This window comes from Schistocerca gregaria, chromosome 9 (genome assembly GCF_023897955.1).
Source record: "Schistocerca gregaria isolate iqSchGreg1 chromosome 9, iqSchGreg1.2, whole genome shotgun sequence".
NCBI classification, from domain to species: Eukaryota; Metazoa; Arthropoda; class Insecta; order Orthoptera; family Acrididae; genus Schistocerca; species Schistocerca gregaria.
This window is the reverse complement of record NC_064928.1, coordinates 201,128,245-201,138,001: the sequence shown is the minus strand read 5'-3', so window position 1 is coordinate 201,138,001 and position 9,757 is coordinate 201,128,245. Positions and strand designations below refer to the sequence as shown.

The 9,757-nt window shown below is 38.2% G+C and overlaps 1 protein-coding gene across 2 annotated transcripts; it reads left to right on the top strand.

The window, feature by feature from the left end:
- The first annotated feature begins 231 nt into the window (after positions 1 to 231).
- Positions 232 to 2,877, top strand: LOC126292055 (uncharacterized). 2 transcript variants are annotated; one of them, XR_007551985.1, is made up of 3 exons: positions 232 to 350; positions 516 to 768; positions 862 to 2,877. XR_007551985.1 is itself a non-coding variant. In XM_049985859.1 (3 exons), exon 3 carries the CDS (start codon positions 1,099 to 1,101, stop codon positions 2,290 to 2,292), a length of 1,194 nt encoding a protein of 397 aa, XP_049841816.1. In that variant the 5' UTR covers positions 232 to 350; positions 596 to 768; positions 862 to 1,098; the 3' UTR covers positions 2,293 to 2,871. The 2 variants fall into 2 exon arrangements, 1 of the variants encoding a protein (XP_049841816.1); XM_049985859.1 differs by having other exon boundaries at positions 596 to 768; positions 862 to 2,871.
- Positions 2,878 to 9,757: the final 6,880 nt, after the last annotated feature.

Below are 9,757 nucleotides of genomic sequence, written 5' to 3'. Positions count from 1 at the left end.
ACCATTCTATGCTTGGGTCATTATGAGATTTGCACTGTTCCTCCAGTATGTCGTGGTTTTTGAGTAAGTAGCTTTCTAATTATAAAAGTTTTCTTTGCTGTCATTATTGCAACTGGTATTTCTGGTTGAATAACAGTTGTTTTAACCTCTTCGTTCCAGCGGTCCACAAATGTTGACTTAGTTTTTTTTTCTCCGCAAATACGCGTATTTTTCTGCTTCAGACCGTTGGTCCACCAGCGTGGACCTTTATTTCTCAGTTTCAACACGAGAGCGCAACACCTCGCAAAGAACGACTGATTTATTTGTTCACAGCTGGTTGTGCACTCAAAATGACTGCTAAAGATAGAAAGGTATGTAAATAATTATTATGCTCAAATATTAGTCTAAAATGCTGTGATTTTTTTCTAAAGTGTGTTAACTCTTCTAGATGTTGAGAGTTAGTTCCGATTTGACTATATTTTGTTTATTACTATGAAATAACTCATTTTCTGAAGGTCCTCGTATGTGGACCTCAGGTCATAATATGAATTTGCTGACTTCAATTTCGTCTTCGACAGTAGAGTACTGAAGTAACTCTCCTTTTCATACGTTACAGATATGAATGAAATATTAACTGAAGAACAGTTGGAAGCGCTTCTGAACGACAGTAATGCCGATTATCTGATGGGGAAGATGACGAATTTTCATTTCCTGTTGAACTTGAAGCCAATGATAAAGCAACAGTAGATGAGACTGTGGATTCTTCTGAGGAATTAGACGATAGAAATGGTAGGTTTACCCCATACAGTAATGATCAATAATATTATAAATTATGTAGCGAACTTACTCATGTTTTTTTCTTACAATTTTGTTTATTTGTAGATCCCCAAGACGAAATTCTTGTCAGTGCGATCTATGAAGTGGAGGAAGAATGAAATGCCGTATTCGAATCCTTGTGACAGCGAAATCCATCTTCCAGATTATGAAGAAGAGAAAGGAATTTTTGAATCTTTCTTGGAATACCTTCCTCTGACATTCTGGGAAGAACATGCATAACAAACCAATTTGTATTCAGTTCAAAAACGACAACATAAATCTGTTAACACCAGTGGAGAAGAAATGTTGCATTTAGCTGGAATACATGTTGTTATGGGGGTTCTGGGCTATGCACAAAGTAAGCTGTACTGGCAGCAAAATAATCAGGTTCCACTTATTGCTAAGTGTATGACAAGAGACTGTTTCTATGAACTGAGAAATTATATGCATTTTGTCGATAACACAAGTGAGCACAACGAGAAGCTTTGGAAGGTAAAACGTTTTCTTGATTGTGTGCAGAAGAAGAGTCTGACCCTTCCAAGATCACATCATATTTCCAATGAAGAACAGATGGTGCCATTTTCTGGTAAATGTGGCTTTGTGACTTGCGTACCACCAAAACCTAATCCATTAGGTTTAAAATGCTTCATTCTGGCTGCACCTGATGGCCTTGTGTTGGACTTCATGTTTTATGCTGGGTCAGGTACTGTGTCAGCTGAAGATATGAAAGAATATGGTCGCAGTGCAGCAGTTGTTAAGATGACAGAAAGTGTTCCTAGAGACAACCAGCATTGTGTATACACTGATAGATTTTTCACAAGTGTAAAATCTGTAGACATGTTGCTGGGAAGGAAAATTTATCAGAGAGGTACAGTTATGAAGAACAGATTGGGTCCAATAGTGAAGAAACTGAAAAATGACATGCTATTTCAACGGGGGGAATGGGAAGAATGGGTTAGGGAAGATAGTAAAATTTGTCTTATTAAGTGGAAAGACAACAAAAGTGTCCTAATACTCTCAGCATTTGTTGGAAGCGGCCCTCCAACCACGTGTAAGAGGTGGTCAAGAGAACAGAAAAGGAAGATAGATGTTCCTCAGCCAGTGGCGGTGAAGCTTTACAATGAAAACATGGGAAGTGTTGATCTCTGTGATAGATTTTTATCATATTACAGATGGTACATTTGCACATCAAAATGGCCTGTAAGAATGTTTAATAATTTTATAGATCTTGTGATTGTCAATTGTTGGGTGATGTACCACAGATGGTGCTCAGAAAATGAAATACCCAAACAAAGAAGGTTCTCACTGATGGATTACAAAATGCACGTAGGCAAAGCTATGATTAATTACAAATATGTTGAGCCTGTAGCTAGAAGAAGAGGACGCCCTTCAGTAGTCAATTCCTCTGATAGTGAAGATGTAGATGATGTACAAAATATGGATAAAAAGCCAAGAAGAGCTCTGTCACAATTGCAGAAGTTAGGTTTGACAATGTAGTCCATTTACCAAAATTAGTTGATGCAAAGAATGCCTCAAAATGCAGGAATCATGGCTGCATTTCCAAGACAAGGGTCATCTGCATCAAATGTGAAATGTATTTGTGTGTCATGAAAAATAATTGTTTTGAAGCCTATCACAAGATGGTTCAAATGGCTTTGAGCACTATGGGACTTAACTGCTGTGGTCATCAGTCCCCTAGAACTTAGAACTACTTAAACTTAACTAACTTAAGGACATCACACACATCCATGCCTGAGGCAGGATTCGAACCTGCGACCATAGCAGTCCCGCGGCTCAGGACTGCGCTCCTAGAACCACTAGACCACCGCGGCCGGCTCCTATCACAAGAAGTAAAGATGCATTTATGGGCAATATCAAGTTATTATTTGGCAGAAATTGTTGCATGATATTTTTATTTTCTTTCATTTGTGGAGTATCAACAGAAACCTGTACTGGAAATACTGTATTTAAAAATATTGAAATTAAAATACTTATTTTCTGTGTAAATTAACATAAGTAGTTAAGTTTACAATAAAATAATTATTTTGTTGAAAGAAATAAATGTTTTTAATGAGGAAGAGAGAGAATCAAAGACATGTACATTATCATGATAACTGTGACCCGAGGTCCACACATGTGGACCTCCATTTATGCCCTAGTGAATAACCAATTTTTTTTCTTTGGCATACGTGTCATGCTTCTATACTAGTTTGTTGGAAAATATGGAAAGAAAAATTTCATGTAAATTTTTTTCGTCTCAGGAGTGAAGATGTTAAGACTTTTTCGTCTTTGTCTCAGCCGTTTTCAGAGGTTAACAATGTTTAGTGAGAATTTTTGAACAGTGGAAAAGTCAGCATGGCTGTGGTAGAAAAACAGTTTCTTTTTTATTGCCATCATCTGCCAATGTTAAGGAAAACAAGATATAAAGTAAAAAGGAATAATGTACTGCCATCTCAATACTGTCTGACATGCTTATGTGTATACACGGTGGCCAGAAACATGTGATGACCTTTAAACTTTCATTTGCGGGATGACGGCTATGTTCTCTGGAGTTTAGCTGGTCTGTGAAACATTCAGGTGCATCACATTCTTCCTACTTTTCTACTATAGCACGAACGCTCCTACATTTTCTTTGTGTGTCCTCCTTTCCCACTTTTTTTGAAATTTTTATTCTTGGCTTAAAAAATAATAAATTTATTTTTATGTTTCGAGTTTTATTCTGTTTGCCAAAATTTCAAAAATGTTGTGTAGTGTAGTGTAGTAGTACTTATTATTATTGCTAGATGGCAGCATCAGTCCATTTACAAGTAACAAAATGTTTTGAATGTTAAACACACTGCATAAATATGTATTGCTGGACAGATTAGCATCCTTGAGCATAATATCACTATAAGCCCATAGTTACCGTTTGAGTTATTTTCGTGAGCTCAAGACGGCATCTCTACCAACAGTGCAGAACAATGTGTTGGCACACATGTATATTTAGGAAATGGCTGAACAATGATGTATTTATTTTGTCACTATCCAATTATCTTATTTTCGTGATCTTGCATGCGTGTAAATTGTATGAACACACAGTGTTAAAAAGTGTGAAGTAATTAAAACTTTACAGAAAGTTTTATGACTTATGAAGACGAAATAAACAAATGGGTGCATGAAATATACGAGTTATTGTTTTTACTGTGTGAAACAAGTGTCATTTCTGCACTTTTATTTTTAGCCTGAACATGAAGCATAAAAATGCCAAAGAACCTAACTTCTTTTAGCAAAGCATGGTTCAGGTTAAGGACTGCGATGAACATTTTCTTTGAGACTAATGTAATACTTATGATCAAAATGTAGTGTGGTGTCTAAATGTCACAAGAAAAATGCTAGATCTGACAAAAATGGACTTAGCTTCTTCGCCATTATGAAACTGAGATGCATAAAAAGAATACTGAAGACCTAATATCAGGAAGTCAGCTTGTTATGCAAGAATCTCTTCCAATGCATACAAAAGTAATAAACTAACAATAGTCTGCTGGTGCAGTAGGAATAACACAACAACAGCTAAACTTCTTTACCCTTCAAAGGGGGCATGCAATAATTTTAGGTGGAGGTCTGTTGATAACGAAGCTATTCATGGTAATGTTACCCAATAGTATAATTGCTGGAAAATTGGCATTATCTCACTCAATCTGTCGTTAGGCCACAAGTAGCCATCCGACCGCCGTGTCATCCTTGGTGGAGGATGCGGATAGGAGGGGCGTGGGGTCAGCACACCGCACTCCCGGTCGTAAGATGGTATTCTTGACCGAAGCCGCTACTATTCGGCCGAGAAGCTCCTGAATTGGCATCACGAGGCCGAGTGCACCCCGAAAAATGGCAACAACACATGGCGGCCTGGATGGTCACCCATCCAACTGCCGGCCACGCCAGACAGCATTTAACTTCGGTGATCTCACGGGAACAGGTGTATCCACTGCGGCAAGGCCATTGCCCAAATTGGCATTATCTGCATCATAATTTTCCTATCTGATATCAGACACCATACGGCCACGTTCCCACATACTATCATTATTTGAACTGTAAAAATCAGGTTCTTATACTTTTGTATATGATGAATTAATAGAGAGAGAGAGAGAGAGAGAGAGAGAGAGAGAGAGAGAGAGAGAGAGAGAGAGAGAGAGAGGGGGGGGGGGGGGGGGGGGGAAGCTACATATTAAAATAAGGTACTGGTCATTTACAATTCATTACTTGAACACTTACCTGATGTATTAAGCTACAGCAAAAGATAGATCACAGAGTATCAAGAAAGCTGTTGGATGATCATCAACTGGCCTTTAAAAATTTTTAATCGTGTTGGGCAGCAATAGACCAAATGTAAATGAAGCAGTTGGTAGAATTTTTTTTTTTTTTTGTCACCAGTCTACTGACTGGTTTGATGCGGCCCGCCACGAATTCCTTTCCTGTGCTAACCTCTTCATCTCAGAGAAGCACTTGCAACCTACGTCCTCAATTATTTGCTTGTCATATTCCCATCTCTGTCTTCCTCTACAGTTTTTGCCCTCTACAGTTCCCTCTAGTACCATGGAAGTCATTCCCTCATGTCTTAGCAGATGTCATATCGTCCTGTCCCTTCTCCTTATCAGTGTTTTCCACATATTCCTTTCCTCTCCGATTCTGCGTAGAACCTCCTCATTCCTTACCTTATCAGTCCACCTAATTTTCAACATTCGTCTATAGCACCGCATCTCAAATGCTTCGATTCTCTTCTGTTCCGGTTTTCCCACAGTCCATGTTTCACTACCATACAATGCTGTACTCCAGACGTACATCCTCAGAAATTTCTTCCTCAAATTAAGGCCAGTATTTAGTATTAGTAGACTTCTCTTGGCCAGAAATGCCTTTTTTTGCCATAGCGAGTCTGCTATTGATGTCCTCCTTGCTCCGTCCGTCATTGGTTATTTTACTGCCTAGGTAGCAGAATTCCTTAACTTCATTTACTTTGTGACCATCAATCCTGATGTTAAGTTTCTCGCTGTTCTCATTTCTACTACTTCTCATTACCTTCGTCTTTCTCCGATTTACTCTCAAACCATACTGTGTACTCATTAGACTGTTCATTCCGTTCAGCAGATCATTTAACTCTTCTTCACTTTCACTCAGGATAGCAATGTCATCAGCGAATTGTATCATTGATATCCTTTCACCTTGTATTGTAATTCCACACCTGAACCTTTCTTTTATTTCCATCATTACTTCCTCGATGTACAGATTGAAGAATAGGAGCGTAAGGCTACAGCCTTGTCTTACACCCTTCTTAATACGAGCACTTCGTTCATGATCGTCCACTCTTATTATTCCCTCTCGGTTGTTGTACATATTGTATATGACCGTCTCTCCCTATAGCTTATCCCTACTTTTTTCAGAATCTCGAACAGCTTGCACCAGATTTTTCCAGGTCGACAAATCCTATGAACGTGTCTTGATTTTTCTTTAGCCTTCCTTCCATTATTAGCCGTAACGTCAGAATTGCCTCTCTCGTGCCTTTACGTTTCCTAAAGCCAAACTGATCGTCACCTAGCGCGTTCTCAATTTTCTTTTCCATTCTTCTGTATATTATTCTTGTAAGCAGCTTTGATGCATGAGCTGTTAAGCTGATTGTGCTGATTCTCCCACTTGTCAGCTCTTGCCGTCTTCGGAATTGTGTGGATGATGCTTTTCCGAAAGTCAGATGGTATGTCGCCAGACTCATATTCTACACACCAACGTGAATAGTCGTTTCGTTGCCACTTCCCCTAATGACTTTAGTAATTCTGATGGAATGTTATCTATCCCTTCTGCCTTATTTGACCGTAAGTCCTCCAAAGCTCTTTTAAATTCCGATTCTAATACTGGATCCCTAATCTCTTCTAAATCGACTTCTGTTTCTTCTTCTATCACATCAGACAAATCTTCACCCTCATAGAGGCTTTCAATGTATTCTTTCCACCTATCTGCTCTCTCCTCTGCATTTAACAGTGGAATTCCTGTTGCACTCTTAATGTTACCACCGTTGCTTTTAATGTCACCAAAGGTTGTTTTGACTTTCCTGTATGCTGAGTCTGTCCTTCAGACAATCATATCTTTTTCGATGTCTTCACATTTTTCCTGCAGCCATTTCGTCTTAGCTTCCCTGCACTTCCTATTTATTTCATTCCTCAGCGACTTGTATTTCTGTATTCCTGATTTTCCCGGAACATGTTTGTGCTTCCTCCTTTCATCAATCAACTGAAGTATTTCTTCTGTTACCCATGGTTTCTTCGCAGCTACCTTCTTTGTACCTATGTTTTCCTTCGCAACTTTTGTGATGGCCCATTTTAGAGACGTCCATTCCTCTTCAACTGTGTTGCCTACTGCGCTATTCCTTATTGCTGTATCTACAGCGATTGAGAACTTCAAACGTATCTTGTCATTCCTTAGAACTTCCGTATCCCACTTCTTAGCGTATTGATTCTTCCTGACTAATGTCTTGAATTTCAGCCTACTCTTCACCACTACTATATTGTGATCTGAGTCTATATCTGCTCCTGGATACACCTTACAATCCAGTACCTGATTTCGGAATCTCTGTCTGACCATGATGTAATCTAATTGAAATCTTCCCGTATTTGCCGGCCTTTTCCAAGTATACCTCCTCCTCTTGTGATTCTTGAACAGGGTATTCGCTATTACTAGCTGAAACATGTTACAGAACTCAATTAGTCTTTCTCCTCTTTCATTCCTTGTCCCAAGCCCATATTCTCCTGTAAACTTTTCTTCTTCTCCTTCCCCTACAACTGAATTCCAGTCGCCCATGACTATTAGATTTTCGTCCCCCTTTACATACTGCATTACCCTTTCAATATCCTCATACACTTCCTCTATCTGTTCAGCTTGCGACGTCGGCACGTATACCTGAACTATCGTTGTCAGTGTTGGTCTGCTGTCGATTCTGATTAGAACAACCCGGTCACTGAACTGTTCACAGTAACACACCCTCTGCCCTACCTTCCTATTCATAACGAATCCTACACCTGTTATATCATTTTCTGCTGCTGGTATAACAGGTGTAGGATTCTTTATGAATAGGAAGGTAGGGCAAAGGGTGTGTTACTGTGAACAGTTCAGTGACCGGGTTATTCTAATCAGAATCGACAGCAGACCAACACCGACAACGATAGTTCAGGTATACATGCCGATGTCGCAAGCTGAAGATGAACAGATAGAGGAAGTGTATGAGGATACTGAAATTATTAGGGAACAAAAAAGATTTTAAACTATCTGCAACTAACTAATATTGGCAGCTACACTTTACATAATAAATGAATTCAAAAAATTCATGATGATCTTCATCCAAAACTGAAACATATCATATCAGACATGCGCAATGTAGATGGCCAACACTTCTTCTATGCATTGAAAGAATTTTATGTCAGTGACCTGTTCTCTGGAAATACTTCTTGTCTTGAGTTGCCAAAGAGTGATTAAAAAAACAGGTGGTAACTCTTGTTCTGGTAAAATTAATCTTATACAAAGTACGTAAGACAAAATTTTACTTCAGTTACCTGTTCTAATTTGTGTCTTAGTTGATGAGATGACATCGCTGACAAAGATCCTTCATGGGTGTTTTGTTCATGTTAAAGAATTACAAAACGGCAGTATTTCGGATATTATATAGAAATTCCCTGATAGTAAACTGAAGTGACCGATGATGGAATGGAAATTGGAAGTGAAACAAGGAAAATTCTTATAAAGTTAGTTCCTGAAATGCAGAAGTCAGTTCTTAGTAAGAGAGAATTTTATGGAGGGGGGGAGACACACTACCTTCAAAAATTACCAGTCAACAATAAATAGTGCAAGAGAGTAGGTTCCTTCAAACAGCAAACAAATGTGAATCATGGACAGCGAAAATCATTCAAAGCTCTCAGAAAAAAAAAAAAATCTGCAGACAGTGCTACATTCCCAAATCTGAATAAATTGGTGAAAGCGTTAGTAGACTAGCATAAAACAATGCAGATCCAGAAAGAGGATTTTTTTAATGCTAAAAATTTTCTTTCAAACCATGGAAGAAGTTCCTATAACACAAAGAGTTTTTGAAAATAGATCATATAGCTAACCAATGTTACTTAATTAGACTTGAGGAGAAAAACAACTGCAAGAAGAGGGTATTAGGCAAAGGAAAGAAGAATATGAAGAGAAAAAGAAAGATGAGGGCATGAGGATCTGACAGCCAAAGCAAAGTTACAAGCAGCACAAAATAAACTAAATGACACAACCATTGCTCTAGAAACTGTATGTGAAAATCAAGAGAGACATCAACAAAAAGAAAAGAAGAACAGAATGAAAATGTTTTGTTTATTTGATTGTTTCTTTTTCTTTTCACTTTTTGAGTACTTAAGCCATTACAGCATACTGGGTTAGATATAGCACATACCATTTTCCTCATTGTGGAGCTCATATTTGAAATAAATATTTTGTAAACGCATGTTGGGACAGATATGGTATGCTGTTAAGAATATCTCTGCAAACAATGAATGCCATCTGTTGAGAATAAGGAGCTATGTAGTAAGAATCTTTGCTTTGCACTGCGAGCCGTTTATGTCAAGTTTGGTGATATGAAAAGTTGTATTTGACGCAGTAAACATTTTGAGTTCGGAGTTTATATAATTTCTAGGGGGAAAGGACGTATGTGGCTAATTGTAAAGATGTAAGTGTATATATCTGTCAATTAGAATACATATAACATTGAAAAATAGGTTTGTGATACGTATGGCACAACATGCATTATTGGTAGCATAGAATAAACATTCATCACAACATCACTTTCACAGCGTTTTTCCAGCTGTGTTAGTGCAATGAATGAAACAACGTTTTACAGCTCTTCTGCCACAATAAGAGTCACTAAGGATGGAAATTTTAGCAAAGACCCAGATATGTCAGATGACGAAACATTTTCTCC